At 41.4% G+C, this 25,657-nt stretch overlaps 1 protein-coding gene across 8 annotated transcripts in view; it reads left to right on the top strand.

The window, feature by feature from the left end:
- Positions 1-25,657, top strand: part of DENND5A (DENN domain containing 5A) — a 128,694-nt gene that overhangs the window by 58,457 nt on the left and 44,580 nt on the right. For 4 of the 8 annotated variants that reach the window (XM_034932116.4, XM_034932115.4, XM_034932122.4 and 1 more), the window contains exons 2-5: positions 1,502-1,573; positions 2,352-2,461; positions 4,820-5,477; positions 15,457-15,644. In XM_034932116.4, the coding sequence (XP_034788007.1) occupies positions 1,502-1,573; positions 2,352-2,461; positions 4,820-5,477; positions 15,457-15,644 (1,028 nt within the window). Of the gene's footprint in view, positions 1-1,501; positions 1,574-1,925; positions 1,962-2,351; positions 2,462-4,819; positions 5,478-15,456; positions 15,645-25,657 lie in introns of those variants that run through there. The other 4 variants (XM_034932119.4, XM_034932117.3, XM_034932123.3 and 1 more) reach the window with 2 other exon arrangements.

Raw genomic sequence — 25,657 nt, 5'->3', positions numbered from 1 at the left:
GATTTTCTGGCTAGTTAGGAAGAAATGAACAAACTGATAACTGAAAGTGAAGAAGCTTAGGAGGAAGAAACAGTTATCTTCTTTCAGACATGAACGCAGTTTAAAAATACATCCCAAGAATTTCAGACTGTAGACGAGATCATTATGTCAGCTGCTTGCCGCTTAATTACTTTGTACAGTAAGTGCAGGCTTACCATGGGTGGGCTCTGCAGGTGTTACAGAAAGCTCTGAGCCTAGCTCTACATAAGCTGTAGGCCTTGTTGCTGCAGCTATTACCAGCTGCCTGCTGATTTTTGCCAGTCTTCTTTAGCGAAGATTACCAAATGTATTTTGAGGGACGAAATTTGCTCAAAAAGAAAGTTTCAGAAGAATTCGTTTGGAAGAAGGATCAGGAAATAAGAGGAATGAAATTGTGGCACTTGCTTTTAATAACAGAAAGAAGGTTGGGTCCTATCAGAATTTGAAAATTGTGAATAAATGAGCTGCTGCTTCTGATGATGGACAAAACCTCAGAGAAAATAGAGGAGAGATTGTAGTTATAAAAGCAGTAACTTTCTGACTGGAATTATTATTAGTTTCTGGAACAGGTGCCTTAGAGTTATTATAAACTTTTCTCTTTTAGAAACTTTTGAGGTGCCTTTGGGATTGATTTAGGGTAAAGGATTTTCTGACTTAGGTGCATCTCATCCTGTGATGGTGAGGAATGCATTTTCCTTAATAATCACAAGTCCCTTTAGGTTCCAGACCAACTTAGAAAAACTACATTTGTAACAGAATTTATTCTATCAACTAGCACACGCAAACAGGACCCTGTGCAAGTGTACTCTGAATGGTTAGGCCACGTAGGTGAAAGATCTGGAGCCTCCCAGATAATAGCCTTCCTGTGAAATGGTTATTTGTATATGTATCTTCTTTTTCCTGTATATTTGACACTGAGATCATTGAGGGTATGTGCTTTGTCTGGTTCATCTCTATTCCTCGCAATATCTAAGTCCCTTGATTACTCAGTAAACAGGTATAGATTTCACTTGAATTGTCCTTGATTATGTTCCCCCGACACCTGAAATTTATTTGTTTGAACTGTTTATATGCATTTAATTTGTCCCACACTCCCTAATTCCTTAGGAAAAGCAATATTTGGGATAGTATACTTTTAGATAAAGCACTAGTGACTTTATAGTAATTTGGTATCAGTTGAGCTCTTCGTTCTACTATACCGTATTATAATGTTTTTCAAACTGAATTATGATAATTAGTAGGTCTGCAGTCAGCATTTTTTGTTTTAATGATATAGAGTAGGAAATATGAGAGGACATTATATGTATAGTAAAGGTAAGTATTGTTTTGTGAAATTTTTGCTTTAGGTAAATTTATGTATACACATACATGTATGTGTTTATTGCTTCATAATGTAAAATGTAATTTGTACTGGAATAATGGTCAAAAAAGTTTGAATAACACTGCTTTATTGTAATACTCTGTTATTTCATTTATCATATAGCATTATGCCAGTACATACAGGCTTCTAAAGCCAGGGATGGTGCCAGCCCTTTCATTTCAAGTACGACTGAAGGTAAAAACAAAACAAAATTGAGAACACCCAAAGCTTTCTAATGGTTCTTACATATATCTCTCCAGTGGCATTTTGTAACCTTTGACCTTCTAACTTTCTTGTGCCTTTTTTGACCACTAGATTTTTCAGATTTGTATCCCTCTAGGTGGTGGGTTCTTTGGTTCTTTCTCTCTTCACTTTAATGTTGTTATTTCAATATACTTTAGTGTTTTTAGGAGGGGGAATGGGAAAACAAAGGACAATTCCAGAAATTTCAAGTAATTCTGAATTGACAGAATATCTCATTAGATTTACCCTGAAATCTGCTTCGTTAATGTTCTTATATCTTTTCATTTCTTTGTATTTTTCCCAGAGATCATTGAAATGCATAGTTTATTCTGAATTTTAGGTAAAATATGCTTCTGTGATGTTTTTAGTTGACTTTAAGCAAATTAAATGTGGCTTTCAGGAAAAAAAAAAGATAGATACAATCCTTGTCATTCCTTGTGCTTTCTCACTCTCTCCCAAGAAAATTAACCATTGGGTTTGTAGTAATAATTTCATTTTGAAGAAGAACTGACAGCTAGTGATGTCTGACATTAACCATGCTATACTTTTTCAGCTTCTTTACTGACCTAATAACTTCAGTGCCTTTCCTATTTTTATTCTTAGATGGTTGGCATACTAACCCCCTTGCCTTCATTTCTGTACCTTGCTGGACTACCAAGCTCAGACATTTATAACCCTGTGACTTAAAGGGATTTTGTAGAAATGATTTGCTTCATTCTTTTTCTTACAGGAGAAAATTTTGAGCAGACACCATTGAGAAGAACATTCAAATCTAAGGTCCTTGCACGATATCCTGAGAACGTAGAATGGAATCCCTTTGACCAAGATGCAGTAGGAATGGTTGGTATTTGTTAGCCACAAGTATGAGATAATTTACAGAGTAATTTATAATAGGATTGTGAGTTCAGGCTGTGGTAGCAGTGGTGCCACCAAATACCAATAACTTTTGAAGAAAGGATTATAATGCATATTGTTTATTATTCTGCATTTTGGTCAAAATACCAAATATTCAGAATATATTAAATATGCTAAAAGTTATAATGTGTTTCCGTTGTGTCAGAGAAATACATAGTATTGTGTCAGTGAACTTATTTTGTGGTCCTGATCTGTTGATTATTTATTGCATTGAGATTATATGATGAGTTAATTTTAAACTTCACTAGTTTAAAATTGTTTTCTTTCATTCTGCACTGTATATATCTGAGTAATATGACAGAAGTGGGTATTTTTGTTTCATCATAATTTTATTTTCATTTTTTTGTTTCATCATAATTTTAGATAGGACAGCATTTAAAAATCTCATGTGGAAGAATATACCACTATGAGTAAGCTAACCTTTATTGAATATTCACCTTGTGCTAGGCACTCTAATAAGCGTTTTATATGAATTAACTTATTTAATCCTCACAGTACTCTTGACATGGGTAGTATTAAATAAACACATACACACGTACATATTTTACAGATGAAGAAATTAAGATCCAAAGAGGTTAGGTAATGTATTCAAGCTCGCATGGCCAATAAGTAGTTGAGTTGGAGTTTGAGCACTGTAGTCTGGTTCCAGACCTCTGCTCTTAACCTTATCTTTGTGTACTGCCTCTATTACATTTGATTTTGAGACAGGGTCTCATTCTGTCCCCCAGGCTGTTGGAGAGCAGTGGTGTGATCTTGCCTCATTGCAGCCTCATCCTCCTGAGCTCAAGTGATCCTCCCACCTCAGCCACCTGAGTAGCTGGGACTACTGGTGCACGACACTATGCCTGGCTACTTTTTTGTATTTTTTTTTTATAGAAACAGGGTTTTGCTGTATTGTCCAGGCTGTTCTCAAATTCCTGGGCTCAAACAGTCCGCCTACCTTGACCTCCCAAAGTGCTGCGACTATAGGCGTGAGCCACTGCACCTGCCTTCTATTACATTTTTAATAGCATTCTGTAGTTTTTAGAGGATGGTCTTGTTTGATGCATACAAAAACCCTGTGAAGTAGGGAGAGGAAACTATATTATTATTTCACAGATGAAGAAACTGTCTTTGAGAGCCTGAAGTTTTTTCACTCCTAGTCTAGCGTTTATTTCATTTTAACATGCTATGTTCTAGAAATACCTAGCCTTTGGGAAGTCAAGTTTAAGGCTAATAGATATAATATAATATAGGTCCTTGTATTTGTTAACCCAGGATATCATATTTTATTTGTATAGCCAGGTTCATGTAAAACTGGAAAATGGGAACTGATTGATTCAGGTCAGTTCGTTTAACTATCCAAGTTTCTTTATATAACCCATCTGAATTAGAGTGAAAACAGTACATCTTTATTCTGATTATGTCATCTCCTTGGTTTATATGAAATGAGCATACTTTTTGATGTGAAAAGAAGTTTTACTAATGACAGAATTTTGTGAGGTGATAGTCCAATACTATTTACAAGTTTGTTTTATTTTTAGGTATAAAGTTGCATGTATCTGGTTTTTAGATAGATTTCTAGCATCATCTCCTAATATACATATCTTACTCTCTGTCATGCTGTCATGCTTAACCACCTACCGTTTCCTAAATTTTCCAAGTTTTCTTTTATCTCCATGTCTTTGTGCATTTTCTTCTTGTCCCCAAAATACCCTTCTATCCCTTGTGTACTTGATGAACTCTAACATTACCTTTTTTTGGTGACAGACTTGCTCTGTCGCTCAGGCTGGAGTGCAGTGCATGATCTTGGCTCACTGCAACCTCCGTCTCCTGAGTCAAGTGATTCTTATGCCTCGGCCTCCCCAGTGGCTGGGATTATAGGCGTGCACCAGCACACCTGGTTAATTTTTGTATTTTTAGTAGAGACAGGGTTTTGCCATGTTGCCCAGGCTGGTCTTGAACTGCTGGCCTCAAGCGATCCACCTGCCTTGGCCTCCCAAAATGCTGGGATTACAGGTGTGAGCCACTGCACCTGGCCCATTTTTGTAGCTTTTTCTGATATTCCCAGGCTGAGTTGTCTGTTCTGTGTTCCTGTAGTACTTTGCATGTACTTTTGTATATCCCTGATGACTGCGTTATGATTTTATTTACTTGCATGTCTTGCATTAGAAAGAGAGAGCTTTAAGCCAGATACACGCTCAGCTTAGTAGGTGCTCTATAAATAAATAAATAGTGATGGTGTTCTGAAAGAGGATCGCCAGTGAGTGTTCTCACTGCTTGTTGCCTTGTTGTCTTTTGCAGCTATGTATGCCCAAAGGGCTGGCATTCAAGACCCAGGCTGATCCCAGAGAGCCCCAATTCCATGCCTTTATTATCACAAGGGAGGATGGCTCTCGGACATTTGGGTTTGCCCTCACATTTTATGAAGAGGTGACTAGCAAGCAGATCTGCAGTGCAATGCAGACCCTCTACCACATGCACAATGCTGAGTATGATGTCCTACATGCTCCCCCTGCTGATGACAGAGACCAGAGCAGCATGGAGGATGGTGAAGACACTCCTGTGACCAAACTGCAGCGCTTCAACTCCTATGACATTAGCCGGGACACTCTCTACGTCTCTAAGTGCATCTGCCTCATCACACCCATGTCTTTCATGAAGGCATGTCGGAGCGTGCTGGAGCAACTCCACCAGGCAGTCACTTCACCTCAGCCCCCTCCACTGCCCCTTGAGAGCTACATATACAACGTACTCTACGAGGTGCCACTCCCACCTCCTGGCCGGTCCTTGAAGTTTTCTGGGGTCTATGGGCCAATAATCTGCCAGAGACCAAGTACCAATGAGCTTCCCCTATTTGACTTTCCTGTCAAAGAGGTTTTTGAACTGCTCGGGGTGGAGAATGTGTTTCAGCTTTTTACTTGTGCCCTTCTGGAGTTTCAAATACTGCTCTACTCACAGCGTAAGTCAGTGCTTACTAGAGCCTTCTGCCTGCCTCAGGCTTCCTTGCTTTCCATGTTCAGATACAGTGAGGCTGACTGTAAAGGTTAAGAACTATTACAGTTTGAGCAAAACCCAGATCTTTTGCAGGTAGGTGGTGGGTGGCAAATTGATAGACATGAGAGGGCCAGTATTTCTGATTAACTATCTTCATGGCCTTTTGCTGGGCATTCCAGTCTTGGAGGGGAACATTGCTTCCTATGTCCCTTCTGATTGAAGTGAAAAGAGGGGTGGGTGGGAGGTGATGGTCACGGGAAGCTGACTTTCCATCAGTTCTGTTCTGTCATTCTGCAGAGTTATTTCTGCCTCTTCCTCAGCCTAGTAAAATTGAGGATTCACAAAGGATAATCCTTTATATATTGAGAAAATGTGGATGTGTTGCATCTTTTTGTTGTTTGCTTAACTGAATTGTTTTTATAAATGGGAGGTTGAGTGTAAGCAGCATATTTGGACAAAATAGTAAAGTAGATTAGAAAGAAACAGATGCTTACTTAATGAGCCAGGCTAGTAACATGAAATTCATTCATTCAGTACATATTTACTGAGAGTGCACTATGTGTCAGGCATTGTTTCAAGGGTAGTGGTGGACAAGACAGAAAAATTGTTGCTATAGTGGAACTTAAATTTTAGTGGGAGAAGAGAGGTGATTAAATAAATATATAAAATATGTAGTTTGTAAGGTACTTAATAAGGGTTAAAAAGAAAAATAAAACAGGGAAAGGGATAGTATTTGGGGAAGAGAAGTTCCAGTTTATAATAGGGTGGTTAGGTAGGCATCCCTGAGTGACCTGTTAATATCTGTAGGAAAAGTATTCCAGGCAAAGGGCACAGGAAGTATAAACGGTCTAAGACAAGAATGTGCTTCGTGTATTCAAGAACCAGAAGCTGGGTGGATGGAATGGAGTGAATGAGCAGGAGTATAGTAGGAGATGGTGTTAGAGACTTAACTGGAGGCCAGATGGTATAGAATCTTGTAGGCCATTGTAAGGACTTTGGCTTTTACTCTTAAATGGCTCCTAGATAGCCATCAGAGTTTTCAATTTTTTTTTACTTTTTATTTTAAAATAATTTCTAGCTTACGGAAGATTTGCGAGGAGTGTTCAAAGGACTCTTGTATAACCTATCCCAAATTCACCAATTGTTAACATTTTGCCACATTTGCTTTATTATGATCTCTCTCTGTGTGTGAACATAACTGAACCATTGAGAGTTATTGTGACTCCTAAATTCTCATGTGTTTATTTCCTAAGAATAAAAACATTCTCTTAAATAACTATCATTGATCAAATTCAGAAAACCTAACATTGAGACAATACTATATTAAAGTTTCTCTGGTAACCGATAATGTCTGTTATGATAATTTTTAAAAATTCCTTATTCAGGATCTAGTGCCATATCATGCATTGCTTTTAGTTGTGAGTTTCTCAGCTTTTGTCTTTCATGACATAGACATTTTTGAAGAGTACAAGCAAGTTATTTTATAGACTGTCCCTTAATTTGGTTTTGTCTGATGTTTTCATGATTAGATTCAGATTATAAATTTTTGCCTAAAATACCATAGAAGTGATGTTGTGCTTCTCTCAGTGCATTATATTAGGAGGCACATATTGTCAGTTTTCATGATTACAGGAGGCAGGCATATGATGTCATTTTGTCTCATTTTTGGTGATACTAATCTGCTCACTTGGTTAAGATGGTGTCTGTGGTTTCTTAACTGGAAAGTTATAATTTTTCCCTTGGTAATTAACATGTAAGTCGTGGGGAGATACTTTGAAACTAATTATTCTGTTCTTCTTTAAAGTTTTGCCTAACCATTTTTTTTTTTTAGTTTTTATTTTTTGAATTATATTTCAGTTTATGGATGCCTAATAGTTTAGCATCTATTGATGATTCTATTCTGAATCAGTTATTTCAAGGATAGTAGCAAAAAGGTGATTTTCTTTTTCTTTTCTTTTTCCTTTTGAGACAGGATCTCACTCTGCTGCCCAGGTTGGAGTTAAGTGGTGCCTTCATGGCTCACTGCAGCCTCGTCCTCCCGTGCTCAAGTGATCCTCCCACCTCAGCTTCCCGTGTAGCTGGAACTACAGGCATGCATCACCATGCCTGGCTAATTTTTTATTTTTTGTAGACATGGGGTCTTGCTACATTGCCCAGGCTGGTCTCAAACTCCTGGGCTGAACCTCCTGCCTGGTTTCCCAAAGTGCTGGGATTACAGGCGCCACTGTGCCCAGCCTTAAATTTTTTTTTTTTTTAAAGAAATAGAGTCTTATTCTATCACCCAGGCTAGAGTGTAGTGGCACAATAATGGCTCACTGCAGTCTTGATATCCTGGACTCAAGTGATCTTCCCATCTCAGCCACCCAAGTAGCTGGGACTACAGGTGCCCATCACCATGCCTGGCTAATTAAAAGAAATTTTTTTTTTTTTTTTGTAGAGCTAGGGTCTTGCTTTATTGCCCAGGCTGGCAGAATAGTGGTTTTCAAACTATCTGTATTTATTAATTGGCATTATACCATAATGAAGAGTGTTTCTTTCTCCTTTGTTTATTATTGTATGGATTCATAGATTTTTATTTTACTCAGGTTATAATTCACTATAATTATTTATTTTGATGCTCAAATTTCCCAGATTTGGTCCATGGGCAAAGGAATGGACCTCCACAATGGCAGGGCTTTTGCTTTTTGCTCATTGATGGATTCCAAGCACTAAAACTGTGGCTGGTATATAAGGGTGCTCAATAAATGTTGTTAAATAAATGAATAACTTAGGCTTTTAACAGGATCACTCTGGCCATTATATTAAGAGTATATCCCCAAAGGGAGAATGGAAGAAAGCAAAGAGTTCCGTTAAGAGGTAATTTGTAATAATCCAGGTGAGAGGTGATGTCAGTTAGAACTAAGGAGATAACAGTGAAGTGCTGTGGAATGGTTGGGTTCTGGATATAGTTTGAAGGTGAAGTAATGGAAACTATGTTGAACTGAAGAGTGCATACCTCATATAAAGTGGATAGCCGCTAATTAGCTCCAGTTAATTCCTTGTGGGTATACTGGCCTGATGTTACTAAATATTCCAATAATTCATGAGGACCCAGATTTTTTACATGAAATCTCTGATTTTTAAATATTGGCAATAATGTTCTTTTTAAACACTGCAGGCCAAACAAAAAGCATCTGCTGGCTGAATGTAGTTCCTGAGGCTTCGCTTTGCAACTTCTAGTTTAAGATACGAAGTTACAACCTCCTGTCTCTGGGTGAAATATAGACTTGGACAAATCATATTGCTTTCCTAGCTATTTCTTGGCTGGAGCTTCATAAAAATACTTTGAAATGGAGAATTAGTTGAATAGGGAGGAACTTCTCTGGTTTAGAACAGAACAGAGAGGAGGAAACCAAACTATATAGAGTGTTAGAAGATACAGTAGGCTTTTAGGCATTGGGGGTGTTTAGAGGCAAGGAAAGGATGATTGAAACAAATATGATGAACACAATGGAAAAATAACATTCTTCCATCTGAGTTTCTTTTGTATTTCCTAGAATATGGGTTACTGTATCCATAATAAGAATTTTAGGAGGTTTGAATGTAATTGAGATGGTTAGTATGTAGAATTGAATTTAACTTAGGACCTAAAGTCAGGCTCAGCATGGACAAGAGAAAGCTTTTTTCAGAAATTCCTGGATATTGCTGAGCCTGGCTGAGACCACAGTCGAGTGGATTACTTTTCATTGGATGTAAATTATGCTTTTTGTTGTTAATAGAGTGCTTTAAACAATTTAGGTTGGTTTTCTTGAAGTAGTTATATTAATGATCCAAAGACATCTTCCTTGTATGGATAAAAATCACTCTGGCCAAAAACAAGCTATCACCACTGCAGTTGATTTTGCCTGCTGCATGTCCTGCCCTCTGAATAGAAAAGAGGTGTTACACAGGGAAAAGGAATGCAGGCTGAATTGTAAGATTCTGAAAGTGTAACCCTTTGGAACGCTGAATTGGCAGTTTTAAGCAGTGTTTTCTTTTTGGTATAGGTCATTTTATTTACTTTTAGATAATATTTATTCTTTAGTCCACATAGAATTAGTGCTTTTTAATAGCATAATTTTTAATTGGTTGTTAAAAAATTATTATTACTTTTTTTGAGACAGGGTCTCATTCTGTCACCTATGCTAGAGTGCAGTGGCACAATCATGACTCACTGCAGCCTTGACCTCCCCAGACTCAGATGATCCTCCCACCTCAGCCTCCTGGGTAGCTGGGACTACAGGCATGTACTGCCGAGTCTGGCTAGTTTCTGTATTTTTTGTAGAGATGAGGTTTTGCCATGTTGCCCAGGCTGATCTTGAACTCTGGGCTTAAGCAATCCACCTTCCTTGGCCTCCCAAAGTGCTGGGATTACAGGCATGAGCCACTGCACCCGGCCTTATTTAAAAATTATATGCAGAACAGAAGCTCTTTATCTGAAGTGGCCTGGTAGAGTAGTTGATTGGAAACCAAAAAAGTCAGTTAAGTCACAGAATCCTAAAAATGATATGTACAATTAATTTTATAGTTAAACTATTTATTATTTATTATTATTTTTGAGACGGAGTTGGCTCTCGTCGCCTAAGCTGGAATGCAGTGGCATGATCTCGGCTCATTGCAACCTCCGCCTCCTGGGATCAAGTGATTCTCCTGCCTCAGCCTCCTAAGTAGCTAGGACACCACGCCTGGCTAATTTTTGTGTTTTTAGTAGAGATGAGGTTTCACCATGTTGGCCGGGCTGGTCTCGAACTCCTGATCTCAGGTGATCCACCAGCCTCAGCCTCCCAAAGTGCTGGGATTACAGGCGTGAGCCACCGCACCTGGCCTAAATAATTTAACTTAAAACATATAACTGTATAGTCACTAATCTTTGACGAAGGGTCCAGGCATTTCTCATGATTATGACTTCACAAATGAGATATCTGCACTTCTTGCATAAACCACACCCATAATACATTGACTAGATTTCCTAGTTACTTTACTTTTCTTTTTTCTTTTTTTTTTTTGAGGTGGAGTCTTGCTCTGTTGCCAGGCTGGAGTGCAGTGGCGCAATCTCGGCTCACTGCAACCTCTGTCTCCTGAGTTCAAGCAATTCTTCTGCCTCAGCCTCCTGAGTAGCTGGGACTACAGGTGTGCACCACCATGCCCACCTAATTTTTGTATTTTTGGTAGAGATGCAGTTTCACCATGTTGGCCAGGATGGTCTCGATTTCTTGACCTCGTGATCCACCCACCTCGGCCTCAAAAGTGCTGGGATTACAGGTGTGAGCCACTGCGCCCAGCCCTGGTTACTTTTTTTTTTTTTTTTTTTAAAGTGGAGTGATAAAGAACCTTGCAAAAGAACATGAGCAGAGACTACTTCTAGATTTTTGTAGTGTTCCCTAGTTTTTTATTCTTAATTGCTTCATGGTATGCCTAATTCAATTACAGTGTTTTTTAGTGACTTTGTATTACTGAGTCTTTTAAAAGCATTTAATTTTGTTTCCAGAGAAACAGACATTCTTTCTTTTTGCCCTCAGATTTTACCATTTATTTACACAATATTTGGTTACGTTATATAATCCAGTAGTAAGTTCAGCTAGCACAGGTTTGGGAACAAATGAGTGGGAGCAATGTATGCTTTACTCAGAGTGGGGAAAATCAGTCGGTAAAGTGAGTTGGCTAAGTGGAGGTTGGTAAGAAATCTCCAATGATATTTTACTATCTAAAGTAGTCTTTTACTGTAAAAATAATGATTGCTTAAGGCATATAATTAAAACAATTCCAAAAGGAATCAAATATTTTCCTCTCTTTTCTTCATATAGTAGCTGGATATCCAATTTTTTGTGTATCCTTAATGAAAATAATAGTTTTGAAAAACAAATAAATAATATGTGCACAAATAATGCAGAGAAAGTTGAAAGTTCTGCCCAACTCCCTTTTTTTTAAGACGGGGTCTTGCTCTGTCACCCAGGCTGGAGTGCAGTGGCGCGATCTCAGCCCCCTATAGCCTCCACCTCCCGGGTTCAAGCAGTTCTTGTGCCTCAGCCTCCCGAGTAGCTGGGACTACAGGTACGTGCCACCACACCCGGCTAATTTTTGTATTTTTAGCAGAGATGGGATTTGCCATGTTGACCAGCCTCGTCTCAAACTCCTGACCTCAAGTGAACTGGCCACCTTGGCCTCCCAAAGTGTTGGGATTACAGGCGTGAGCCACTGCACTCAGCCCCTTTTTCTTTGATCTAGTATCCTATCCCTGAGAAGTAATCTCTTAATTTTTAAAAATTCCCTCTTTTCCAGTATTTTTAATAATACGCTATATATATATTTTTTTTGAGATGGAGTTTCACTCTGTTGCCCAGGTTGGAGTGCAGTGGCGCGATCTTGGCTCGCTGCAACCTCTGCCTCCCGGGTTCAAACGATTCTTCTGCCTCAGCCTCCCTAGTAGCTGGGATTACAGGCACGTGCCACCACACCCAGCTAATTTTTGTGTTTTTAGTAGAGACGGGGTTTTGCTATTCTCGCCAGGTTGGTCTTAAACTCCTGACTTCAAGCGATCCGCCTACCTTGCCCTGCCAAGGTGCTGGGATTACAGGCATGAGCCACCACACCTGGCCTAATGTACTATTTTTTATGTTAGGTGTTGAATATATGTGTATTAATTTTAATATTCTTTAAGTTATACATATACACTATGAAATCTGTATGGTATATTAAAATAAAACTTGAAGCCAGGTGCGGTGGCTCACGCCTGTAATCCCAGCACTTTGAGAGGCCAAGGAGGACAGATCACTTGAGATCAGAAGCTGAAGACCAACCTGACCAACATGATAAAACCTCATCTCTACTAAAAATACAAAAATTAGCTGGGTGTGGTGGTACACACTTGTAATCCCAGCTACTCCAGAGGCTGAGGCACGAGAATCACTTGAACCCAGGAGGCAGAGGTTGCAGTGAGCAGAGATCACACCACTGCACTCCAGCCTGGGCGACAGAGCAAGACCCTGTCTCCAATAAAATAATAAATAAATTAAATAAAATTTGAAAAAAGGCATTTCAGGAGTGTAAAATGAAGGGTAGAAATTTACAGCATTAGAAGAGTGTACAGCGAAGTGTGTAACTTCTACCTCTGCACCCTGGTTCTCTTTCAGGGAGGTTACCACTGTTTTCTGCTTACTTGTAGATATAGCCGTGTATATACTATATATATACTTTTCAAAAAGAACACAAATGGGAGCATACTAATCATTGTTTTGCAACCTCCCAGGATAGTTTATAATTGTTCATAAATACGTAGGAGCTGCCCTGTAGTTTGTTTAGAGGGGGCTTATTTATAGAGTGATTCCAAGTCTGATGTCTTTATCTGCACATACAAGTCATAAACATGGGCCGGGCACGGTGGCTCACACCTGTAATCCCAGCAGTTTGGGAGGCCGAGGTGGGTGGATCATTTGAGGTGAGGAGTTCGAGACCACCCTTGCCAACGTGATGAAACTCTTTCTCTACTAAAAATACAAAAATTAGCCAGGCATGGTGGCTCGTGCCTATAATCCCAGCTACTGGGGAGGCTGAGGCAAGAGAATCGCTTGAACCTGGGAAGCATAGGTTGCAGTGAGCCGAGATTGCGCCACTGCACTCCAACCTGGGTGACAGAGCGAGACTTTGTCTCCAAAAACAAAAAAAGTGCTGGGATTACAGGTTTGAGCCATTACACCCTGTTTAAAAGACATCCCTTTTTTTTGTTTTTTGAGACAATCTCGCTTAAAAGATATTCTTACTGCCCAGTAGCTTCCAAGGGTTTTAGGAGCTGTGTGTTTCAGGAACCGGGGAAAAGACCAAATAGATACATATTTATCACACTAGTAAAGTCATCTACAGGTTATACTCTTTGATTAGCTAGGAGCAAGGTGATAGGCAACTTTCAAAGCTTTATTAGTGAGCAAATGTAGGATGTTTTGCTAAACTACCTTAATACTTTTCAGCTTCTGTTCCCTTTGTACTGAGACTTCCTCATTTCCTAGAAAGTTTTTTGTTACTTACAACTACTTTATGAACCAAGCTGTGATTTAAATGGTGGAGTGGGTTTTTAGTGCATAACATCATTTTAATTCCTATGACAGCTCATTTGAAACCAGCCATTCCAGAAGGATTTTACTCATATGATTTAAAAATGTATATTTCTGCTTTGTCCTTAAATGCCTGAAACCATCATATCATTTGTGAATAGTAATTTGTAAAATTTAAGTTTTAAGCCAAGCGCAGTGGCTCATGCCTGTAATCCCAGCACTTTGGGAGGCCGAGGCAGGCGGATCACCTGAGGTTGGGAGTTCGTGACCAGCCTGACATGGAGAAACCTTGTCTCTACTAAAAAATACAAAATTAGCTTGGGTGGTGGCGCATGCCTGTAATCCCAGCTACTCAGGAGGCTGAGGCAGGAGAATCGCTTAAACCCGGGAGGCGGAGGTTGTGGAGCCGAGATCGTGCCATTGCACTCCAGCCTGGGCAACAACAGCAAAACTCCGTCAAAAAAAAAAAAAAAAAGTTTTAACTAGTCAATTTTATTGGCTGTACCAATATATTTATTAGTCATTAAAAAAAAAAAAAAAGGCTGGCTGGGCGCAGTGGCTCACACCTGTAATCCCAGCACTTTGGGAGGCCGAGGCGGGTGGATCACAAGGTCAGGAGTTCGAGACCAGCCTGGCCGAGATGGTGAAACCCTGTCTCTACCAAAAATACAAAATTAGCCAGGCGTGGTCGTGGGCACCTGTAATCCCAGCTACTCGGGAGGCTGAGGCAGGAGAATCACTTGAACCCGGGAGGTGGAGGTTGCAGTGAGCTGAGATGGCGCCACTGTACTCTAGCCTGGGCAACAGAGCAAGACCCCGTCACAAAAAAAAAAAAGGCCTAGAAATTACATTCTGAAGATAAGCCAAATATGATCACGAGCCCATGAGCCTTCCCTTTAGGCTATGATCTCTGACCTATAACAAGAGTTTTGAGTCGCTAAAGTCAATCCTCTGAGTCTTTCAAGTTCTAGGGAAGCCTTTTTTTTTTTTTTTAAGAAGGAGTCTAGCTCTGTCACTGGCTGGCGTGTGCAGCTGTGCAGTCTTGGCTCACTGCAACCTCTGCCTCCCAGGTTCAAGCAATTCTCACGTCTCAGCCTCCCAAGTAGCTGGGATTACAGGTGCATGCCACCACGCCCGGCTAATTTTTGTATTTTTAGTAGAGACGGGGTTTCACCATGTTGGTTGGCCAGTCTGGTCTCGAACTCCTGACCTCAAGTGATTCACCTGCCTCGGCCTCCCAAAGTGCTGGCATTACAGGCGTGAGCCACCATGCCCAGCCTCTAGGGAAGCTTTTTATTGAAACGTTAAAATAACATTTTTATGCTGTTCTTATTCAGGAAAGGTTGCCAGGTGTAGAGCAGACTTGGCTAGTGTGGAAAACCAGCTTCTGCATGCTTGGTGGTTCTTTGTGCTTGACTTCGCAGGCAAAGCTCACATAAGCTCCTTACAGGATGTTCTGCAGATGTATCTTAGTGAGAACTGAGCATGTTTTTGCTTCCATGCTGAATGGAGACCCAGAACCACTGTCTTTCTTTTTGTTCAGTTCTCCTACCCTCTTTCTTAAGAGGATTCTACTTAACATTCTGTGGTAGTATTTGGAGCAAGATGTCATTAATTATTTTTGTTGTATTTCCATATTAGATTTTATTATGAGCAAGGACCTGTGTGTGTAGGTTTATTTCAATTTGTGGTCCACAAGGGTCTCTTGGTTGTCTCTTGGACACCCTCAAGGGAATCACATTGAGCATACCCTAGCTGAAGTTTATCGTGATCGTTTCTAAATAAGAAATTGTACTGAAAGTTTTAACTTACTGTTTGGAAAGCAAGTGCCTTGTTTTTGACTGATTTGTGTGTGTGCTTTTTTTGTTGTTGTTGACCCAGATTACCAGAGACTGATGACTGTGGCGGAGACGATTACAGCTCTCATGTTTCCTTTCCAGTGGCAGCATGTCTATGTCCCTATTCTCCCAGCTTCTCTCCTGCATTTCTTAGATGCTCCTGTTCCATACCTGATGGGTTTGCATTCCAATGGCCTGGATGACCGGTCAAAGCTGGAGCTGCCTCAAGAGGTGAGATCTTGAGTGTTGGTGCCTCTGGCCCCAATCCAGGATTGGGGAGAGAAGGGCTTTGGGATGAACCCAGCATGCATGATGTTACCAAGTTTATTTTCTTTTATTTTGGTGATTATGAATAACTTTTCAGGAAAAAAGTAAAAACAATGAATATTTAGTTCAATTTATGTCATCCCAGAGACACTTATTATCTTTATCAACTGACATATGTACATTGTAATTTCTGTATTTATGCTATTGTTTTTGTTTTGTTTTGCTTTTTAAGAGACAAGGTCTTGCTGTGTTACCCAGGCTGGGTGCAGTAGCATGATCGTAGCTTACTGTAGCCTTGAACTCCTGGGCTCAAGTGAGCCTCCTGACTCAGCCTCCTGAGTAGTTGGGACTAAAGGAGTGTGCCACGATGCCCAGCTAATTGTTTTTTTATGTCTTGTAGATGCAGGGTCTCACCATGTTGCCCAGGCTGGTCTCGAACTCCTGGGCTCAAGTAATCCTCCTGCCTTGGCTTCCCAAAGTGTTGGGATTATAGGCATGAGCCACTGTGCCTGGCTAATAAAAGAATTGATTTAAAATAATGTATTTCCTATTCCATTCTAAAGTAGATTTAAAGCATGATTAGAAATAAGATTTTTTATTTTTAATTTTTTTAGAATTACCAGCAGAACTGGTATGTTACTTTGTGGCTGTTGTGAAACTACCTGCAGGGAAGTGCTTTCCTACTTTGAATTTCTTAGTCGTTAGAAAGGCCTGGGAAGAAGACTTTGGAGTATACATACACTGGTGTCACCATGACTCTTCGTTTCCTCCTTCCACCACCATTTTTTTGGGGGTAGAGTTTTTTTTTTTTGTTTTTTGAGACGAAGTCTCGCACTGTCACCCAGGCTGGAGTGCAGTGACACAATCTTGGCTGACTGCAACCTCTGCCTTCCAGGTTCAAGTGATTCTCCTGCTTCAGTCTCCCAAGTAGCTGGGATTACAGGCGCCCACCACCACACCCGGCTAATTTTTTGTATTTTTAGTAGAGACGGGGTTTCACTCTGTTGGCCAGGCTGGTCTCGAACGCCTGACCTCATGATCCACCTGCCTCGGCCTCCCAAAGTGCTGGGATTATAGGCGTGAGCCACCACGCCCGGCCGGGGGTAGAGATTTTTGTATATAAGTGAGGAATATAAGTGAGGGGCCCCAAGAAGAGAGCATTCTCATGGAACTGGATCTGGGCAGCACTGTGTCATTGGTCATGACTGGGCAGCATCTTTGATGAATACCCTGATAATTAGACCATGTCTGTGATATTTAAATTATAGTCAAATGCATCTCTGCTCTTTTCTCTCTTCTTTAGTTTTAAAATCAAAATGTCTTCCTTGTCTTCCTTGTAGCTTCTTCCATTTCTGCCCTTTTTTCTTCTTTGACTTTATAGAGCGTTGTGCTCTTTGGGGTGGAACAAGATTAATTAAGGAAAAAAAATCTAAATGATGGATAAAATCATTGAGTTGAGATAATATTGGGGTTTTTTGTGTACTTGCTTACTGTACCATACGTAAACCTGAAGAGTCGACTGGAGAAAGAAGAGCTTTTTGTTGTTTGCTTTAAACAAATGTCTATTTAATATTGATACAACTTAGTCAACCTAATTACGATTCTGTAAAGTCACAAAAAGAACAATAACAAAAAATTGTTGAAGGTGGAAGGCCAAAGAGGCAAGCTATGTGCATACTTTAATACATAGGCCACTAAGCAAGAAGCCAGATTTCTCAGTTTTATTTTCCTCTTTGGCATCAGCTTTCTTTATACTTGGGGCAAATTCTGATCCCTCTAGGATTTTTCAGCGTTGTTCCCTATGTGCTTCATGTATACGGCTATACAAAGGGACCTCTGAGGGATCAACAGATTTCTTAATGGGACTGTTTAAGAAACCGTGGGTTGTTTAAGAAACCCAAAAGTTGGCCGGGTGCGGTGGCTCACGCCTATAATCCCATCACTTTGGGAGGCCGAGGCGGGCAGATCACCTGAGGTCAGGAGTTCGAGACCAGTCTGGTCAACATGGTGAAACTCCATCTCTACTAAAAATACAAAAAAATTAGCTGGGCATGGTGGTGCACGCCTGTAGTCCCAGCTACGTGGGAGGCTGAGGCAGGAGAATTGTTGAAGCCCGGAGCCAGAGGTTGCGGTGAGCCGAGATCGCGCCACTGCACTCCAACCTGGGTGGATCGCGCCACTGCACTCCAGCCTGGGTGACAGTGTGAGACTCCATCTCAAAAAAAAAAAACAGAAAAGAAACCCAAAAGTTCCCTCTGTTCTGGGCTATTGGAGCCTCCATGTTGCTGTATTCCCCATCCCTGCTATAAACTTTGCATCTGAGCTTCTGGCTCCCCTGTAGTCTGCTTGGGAAGGAGTGGTGACAGTGGAACAGTAGAATTAACTGTGTGTGCTTCATAAGTGGTTCTTGGGTTTCAGAGTCCTAGTTCATCCACACCTGTCTTCTGAAGGTCACACATTTGTGGGAGCAGTTATATAGCTGGATATTTTCTACCTTGATTTTTAGCAGATAAGCTCTGGGGTATCTGAGCCTATGTAGTTCCCGTGGAAAACCTTAGACTGGGGGAAGAGAGCTGGCTTTGAAAGACGACTTTGGGGTGTCTCAGAAATGACATGTTCATAGTAAAAAATGCTAACAGTGCACAAAAGCATAAACAATAAAATTAAAATTACCTCAAATTTTACCACCCAGAGATAAGTACTTTTGATATTTTGATGCACATCTTTAAAGTATGTGGTATCTTTTAACTACAGTCTTAGAAGGAAGCTTTGGGGCAGTGTATTAGTCCATTTTTACACTGCTGAGAAAGACATACCTGAGACCAGGCAGTTTACAAAAGAAAGAGGTTTAATGGACTTAGAGTTCCATGTGGCTGGGAAAGCCTCACAATCATGGTGGAAGGCAAGGAGGAGCAAGTCACGTCTTACATGGATGGCAGCAGGCAAAGAGAGAGCTTGTGCAGGGAAACTCCCCCTTATAAAACCATCAGATCTTGTGAGACTTATTCACTATCACGAGAACAGCGTGGGAAAGACCTGCCCCCATGATTCAACTACCCCCTCCTGGGTACCTCACACAACACATGGGAATTTAAGATGAGATTTGGGTGGGGACATAGCCAAACCATATCACTCTGCCCTGGCCCCTTCCAAATCTTATGCCCTCACATTTTATAACCAATCATGCCTCCCAACAGTCCCCCAAAATCTTATTTCAGCATTAACTCAAAAGTCCATAGTCCAAAGTCTCATCTGAGACAAGACAAGTCCTTTCCTTATAAGCCTGTAAAATCAAAAGCAAGTTAGTTACTTCCTAGATACAATGAGGGTACAGGCATTAGATAAATATTGCCATTCCAAATGAGAGAAATTGGCCAAAAACAAAGAGCTGCAGGCCCCATGCAAGTCTGAAATCCAGCGGGGCAGTCAAATCTTAAAGTTCCAGAATGATCTCCTTTGACTCCGTGTCTCATGTCCAGGTCACACTGATGCAAGAGGTGGATTCCCTGGCCGGGCACAGTGGCTCACGCCTGTAATCCCAGCACTTTGGGAGGCCGAGGCAAGTGGATCACCTGAGGTCGGGAGTTCAAGACCAGCCTGACCAACATGGAGATACGCCATCTCTACTTAAAACACAAAATTGGCTGGGCATGGTGGCACAAGCCTGTTATCCCACCTACTCGAGAGGCTGAGGCAGGAGAATTGCTTGAATCTGGGAGGTGGAGGTTGCAGTGAGCTGAGATTGTGCCATTGCACTCTAGCCTGGGTAACAATAGCGAAACTCCATCTCAAAACAAACAAACAAACAAAAAAAACAAAAAAAAAACCAAACAACAGCAACAAAAAAAGAGGTGGGTTCCCATAGTCTTGGGCTGCTCCACCCCTGTGGCTTTGCAGGGTACAGCCTCCCTCCTGGCTGCTTTTATGGGCTGGCATTGAGTGTCTGTGGCTTTTCCAGGCACACAGTGCAAGCTGTCAGTGGATCTACCATTCTGGGGTCTGAAGGATGGTGGCTTTCTTCTCACAGCTCCACTAGGCAGTGTCTCAGTAGGGACTCTGTGTGGGGGCTCTGACCCTACATTTCCCTTCCGCACTACTCTAGCAGAAGTTCTCCATGAGGGCCCTGTCCCTGCAGCAAACTTCTCTCTGGGCATCCAGGTATTTCTGTACCTCTGCAAAAATCTAGGCAGAGGTTCCCAAACCCCAATTCTTGACTTCATGTACTTGCAGGCTCAATACCACATGGAAGCTGCCAAGGCTTGGGACTTGCACCCTCTGAAGCCACAGCCTGAGCTCTGTGATAGCCCCTTTCAGCCACAGCTGGAGCAGCTGGGATGCAGGGCACCAAGTCCCTAGGCTGCACACAGCATGGGGACCCTGTGTCTGGCCCACGAAACCACTTTTTCCTCCTAGGCCCCCAGGCCTGTAAAGGGAGGGGCTGCCGTGAAGACCTCTGATATGCTCTGGAGACATTTACCCCCATTGTCTTGGGGATTAACATTTGGCTTCTTGTTACTTATGTAAATTTCTGTAGCCAGCTTGACTTTTCTCCTCAGAAAATGGGATTTTCTTTTCTATCGCATTGTCAGGCTGCAAATTTGCCAAACTTTTATGCTCTGTTTCCCTTTTAAAACTGAATGTCTTTAACAGCACCCAAGAGACCTCTTGAATGCTTCGTTGCTTAGAAATTTCTTCTGCCAGATACCCTAGATCATCTCTCTTAAGTTCAAAGTCACACAAATCTCTAGGGTAGGGGCAGAATGCCACCAGTCTCTTCAGTAAAACACAAGAGTCACCTTTGCTCCAGTTCCCAGCAAGTTCCTTATCTCCATCTGAAACCACCTCAGCCTGGATTTCATTGTCCATATCATTATTAGCATTTTGGTCACAGCCATTCAACAAGTCTCTAGGGAGTTCCAAACTTTCCCACATTTTCCTGTCTTCTCCTGATCCCTCCAAACTGTTCCAACCTCTGCCTGACACCCAGTTTCAAAGTTGCTTCCACATTTTTGGGTATCTTTTAAGCAGTGCCCCACTCTACTGGTACCAATTAACTGTGTTAGTCTTTTCTCATGTTGCTGATAAAGACATACCAAGTGGGAAGAAAAAGAGGTTTAATGGACTTAACAGTTCCTTGTGGCTGGGGAAGCCTCACAATCATGGTGGAAGGCAAGGAGGAGCAAATCATGTTTACATGGATGGCAGCAGGCAAAGAGAGAGCTTCTGCAGGGAAACTCCCCCTTATAAAACCATCAGATCTCTTGAGACTTATTCACTGTCACAAGAACAGTATGGGAAAGACCTGCCCCCATGATTCAACTATCCCCCACTGGGTCCCTCCCACAACACGTGAGAATTTAAGATGAGATTTGGGTGGGGACACAGCCAAACCATATCCGGCAGGGCTGGGGAAATTTACCTGGGACTGTATAAGGGGGCATCATCAGGGTAGTGAGGTGGGGCAAGCTTGGTTTATAAAAAGGACTTTGTCCAGAGGGACAGAGAGTGTACATTTCCTAGCCCACCAAATCAGAATTCATCAGTTACTGCCGTCTTTGGGCATCAGAAGTCTGTAAAAAGCTTTTTGTTCCTTTTTGCACCAACACATGAGCTCAGCTGGCCCTGAGCAAGTGAAAGTGCTGAGCTGCCTTTGTGAGGCATCCTTTGTCTTATGCTTCTCTTTGGAGCTTCGTTGTCTGAGTTCAGGAAGGAGGCATTTCATCCACAGCTATATTACAGAATTAAGCAAAGGATATTAGAGTAAAGAAAGGGGTACCATTTTTTTCTATCTTGGACCCCTTTTTCCTACTTTTCCCCCATTTTCTCAGGACACTCCTTCAATAGCTTTTTCCCAGTCATCTGTGTGTTGAACTCCTTTTCAATGAATAACATGAGGATAGACTGGAGAAACAGGCTGGCTGTTTTTTGGTATTAGGAATTGAGCATTGGGAAAGATCATTGTGACCTTGAGCGGAAGATATTTGGGAGACTTCTTGGGATTTGGGGGATCCATGTGATCACTACCTCAGAGCAGCTAAGTCTACCCATCATCCCTCTCAACAAGGCAGGAGGTTAACAGAGGAAAACTGATCACTTGGCATTCGGTACCTCTTCCAGGCTACTCTCCCCAAAGCTGTTAGGTAAGAAGTAACCCCTCGTCAGCTGAGGAAGAAGGATATATGAGGAGTTCCTAGTATTTTGTAAGTGCTTCTGTGTGCTAGAGCCCCTCTGTATGATGGGAGGAAACAGCATGAGGCTATTGTATGAGTCTAGTAATTGACTATTGTATGAGTGTAGTAATTTGCTTTTTTACCACTCCCTCCTTTAGCTCAATTGTTTCTTCTCTTTTTTTTGTTTGAGATGGAGTCTTGCTCTGTTGCCTAGGCTGGAGTGCAGTGGTGCCATCTCAGCTCACTGCAACCTCTGCTTCACAGGTTCAAGCAATTTTCCTGCCCCAGTCTCCCGAGTAGCTGGGATTACAGGCACACACCGCAATGCCTAGCTAATTTTTTTTGTATTTTTAGTAGAGACAGGGTTTCACCATGTTGGCCAGACTGGTCTTGAACTCCTGACTTCAAGTGATCCGCCCGCCTCAGCCTCCCAAAGTGCTGGGATTACAGGCGTGAGCCACCGCACCCGGCTCTTTTAAAACTCGGTCTCTAGGGTATATTAACTTCAACCAATTTTTGCAAAGAATGGCTAGTGGTGCCTACTCAGAGGGTCCTATCTTATCTTAATCTAATTCATCTCTGAAATGTGCATGGGCATATTTCTTCTCTACCCACCTCTGACCAAAGGTTTCTACAAATGTGGACACAGCATTTGGAGTTTTAAAGATTCTTTACAGACTCTATATTTGGTTCACAGTAGTGGGAGAAAAGCCAACCAAGCATTGTTTAGTAGATGTAGGTATTTCTAGCTGTTTCTGTGTTTCCTATTGGAGAAACTGCTTTTTTCTTCTGAGGAGAGGGTAACTGAGGAGGTAAATGATTGCATTGTGTGCCTTTCGTGGGTCACAGTGGCTTGTTTTGTTAGGTGTATGGACAGGGCTTATGAAGCAGGTGATCTTCATGACTAGATGATTTAATTCTGTCTTTATCTCTTCTAATGGCGCAGCCTGATGACATAATTTTAAAATCTTAAAGGAATAAGCAAAATGTAGCGTGTTTTTAGGTGTTAAGTTGAACATTTATTGGCCTTTTGACTAGGTGGGGTTCAAAGTTGTTATCCAGTGGAGGAGCTCTAGAAAGTGAAATTTAAAGTGATTCTTACAGTCTTTGAATTTTTGACATGGGAAAGCTCTCTTAGTTATAGATTGGTAGACAGAGTAATTTATGCACTCAGCAAATGTTTATTGAATGATACACACATGGACTTGTTAAACATGCAGTTTTAATAGATTGAGAGTTTATGGAATAGTTATATTAAGCTGGACTTAGGCCTACCCTTCAGTGTCTTCTTTTTTATTTTTTATTATCACAGACACAGAGACAATACAGACACACAGAGACAACACACAGAAATACAATAGACACACATGCACAGACACGTAAACATCCAGAAAACGCACACACACAGACAACACAGACACAGAAACACGCACACAAATTTACAGACAACTCACACAGGCACAAAGACACAGAGATATCATACACAGCCACACACACAGATGCAGACCACACATACAGGGACAACACACACGTAGACACAGACATGTACAGAGACACACAGATACACAAATATACAAGCACACACAGACACATATACATCTTAAGTTCTGGGATACATGTGCAGAACGTGCAGGGTTGTAACATAGGTATACATGTGCCATGGTGGTTTGCTGCATCCATCAACCTGTTATCTACATTAGGTATTTCTCCTAATGCTATCCCTCCCCTAGCCCCTGCAGTGTTTTCTTTTAGAATACGACTTGTTGGCATAGGGAGAAACAGATCAATGAAACAACATTTAGATATACAATAGGGATACACACTCAAGGAAGAGCTATTTAATAATGGAGCTGGAAAAATTGCTTATCTGTAGGGGAAAAAAGTAAACCATAACAAAATCAACTTCAGATGGATTAAGAAGTTAAATGTCAAAAGCACAAGTTTAAATCTTGTGGAAAAAAAATTAATAAATACCTTTCTGACTTCTGGCTAGGGAAGGAGTTTTGCAAACAAGTTATAAAAAGCACTATCCATCAAAGAAAATAAAAGATTGATAATTGGGTTTTTTTTTTAATTGGTCCAGAGTCTCACACTGTCGCCCAGGCTGGAGTGCAGTGGCGCCATCTCGACTCACTGCAGACTCCGCCTGCTGGGTTCATATGATTCTCCTGCCTCAGCCTCCCAAGTAGCTGGGATTACAGGCGTGTGCCACAATGCCCGGCTAATTTTTGTATTTTTAGTAGAGATGAGGTTTCGCCATGTTGGTCAGGCTGGTCTCGAACTCCTGACCTCAGGTGATCCACCCACCTGGCCTCCCAAAGTGCTGGGATTACAGGCGTGAGGCACTGTGCCCAGCCTGATAAATTGGATTTTCTAAATGAAGAAAAAGACACCTTAAAGATAAAAATTGAAGAAATACATAACATATATAACCTACAAAGAGTTAATATCAACAGAATATAAAGAACTGCAAGTGGGTAAGAAGGTGATAAGCAATCCGATAGAAACATGGCATAAGATATGAACAGGCATTGCGTAAAAAATGCACATTTCTTAATTTCTCTTAATTTCTTAATCAGGGAAGTGAAATCAAATACACGATACAGTGCCATTTTATGCTCATTTTGTTGGCAAATTTCAAGAAGTGTGATAATACCAAGTTTTGGGAGGGATTTGGATCAGTAGGATCACTTTAGTTTGCTGGTTAAAAATGTAAATTGTTGCAACCACTTTGGAATACAGCTAGGCATCATTTTCTAAAGTGGGATATTTGCATACCTTACAACACTGTGGTTCTACTCCTAGGATATACCCATATATAAAATCTTGCAGGAGTCCAAGAAAACATGTAATAACAATCAGTGTAAATACAGTAAACAAAAAACAACTGAAATGTCTTTTTTTTTTTTCTTTTGAGACGGAGTCTCGCTCTGTCGCCCAGGCTGGAGTGCAGTGGCGCGATCTTGGCTCACTGCAAGCTCCGCCTCCGAGGTTCACGCCATTCTCCTGCCTCAGCCTTCCAAGTAGCTGGGACTATAGGCGCCCGCCACCACGCCCGGCTAAATTTTTTTGCATTTTTAGTAGAGACAGGGTTTCACCATGTTGGCTAGGATGGTCTCTATCTCCTGACCTTGTGATGCGCCCGCCTCGGCCTCCCAAAGTGCTGGGATTACAGGCGTGAGCCACTGTGCCCGGCCCAAATGTCTTTTTTTTTTGAGATGGAGTTTCACTGTTGTTGCCCAAGCTGTAGTGCAATGGCATGATCTCGGCTCCCTGCAACCTCTGCCTCCCAGGTTCAAGCGATTCTCCTGCCTCAGCTTCCCTAGTAGCTGGGATTACAGGGGTTAGCCACGGCGCCCGGCCTCAAATGTCTTTTAATAGGAAAACTGATCAATATATTATGTTATATTCATATTGGTGGAATATTATAGAAGAGTGAAAATGAATGAAGTATGGCTACGCACAACAAAATGGTTGAATCTCAACCTAATGTTGATTGAAGTTACTACCAAAAGACTGCTTATGGAATGATAATCCTTGTATAAAATTTAAAAACCTGGCTGGGTGTGGTGGCTCACACCTGATCCCACCCAGTATTTTGGGAGGCTGAGGTGGGAGGATTGCTTGAGGCCAGGAGTTCAAGACCAGCCTGGGCAACACAGCGACACTCTGTCTCAACAACAACAATTAGCCAGGTGTGATGTTGTGTGCCTATAGTCCAAGCTACTTGGCAGCCCAGGAAGTCAAGGCTGCAGTGAGCTATGACTGTGCCACTGCACTCCAGACTGGGCAATAGAGCAAAACTCT

The sequence above is a fragment of the Pan paniscus genome, chromosome 9 (genome assembly GCF_029289425.2).
Source record: "Pan paniscus chromosome 9, NHGRI_mPanPan1-v2.0_pri, whole genome shotgun sequence".
NCBI classification, from domain to species: domain Eukaryota; kingdom Metazoa; phylum Chordata; class Mammalia; order Primates; family Hominidae; genus Pan; species Pan paniscus.
Note: the sequence above shows the minus strand (reverse complement) of the source record. Positions and strands in the feature narration are given on the sequence as shown.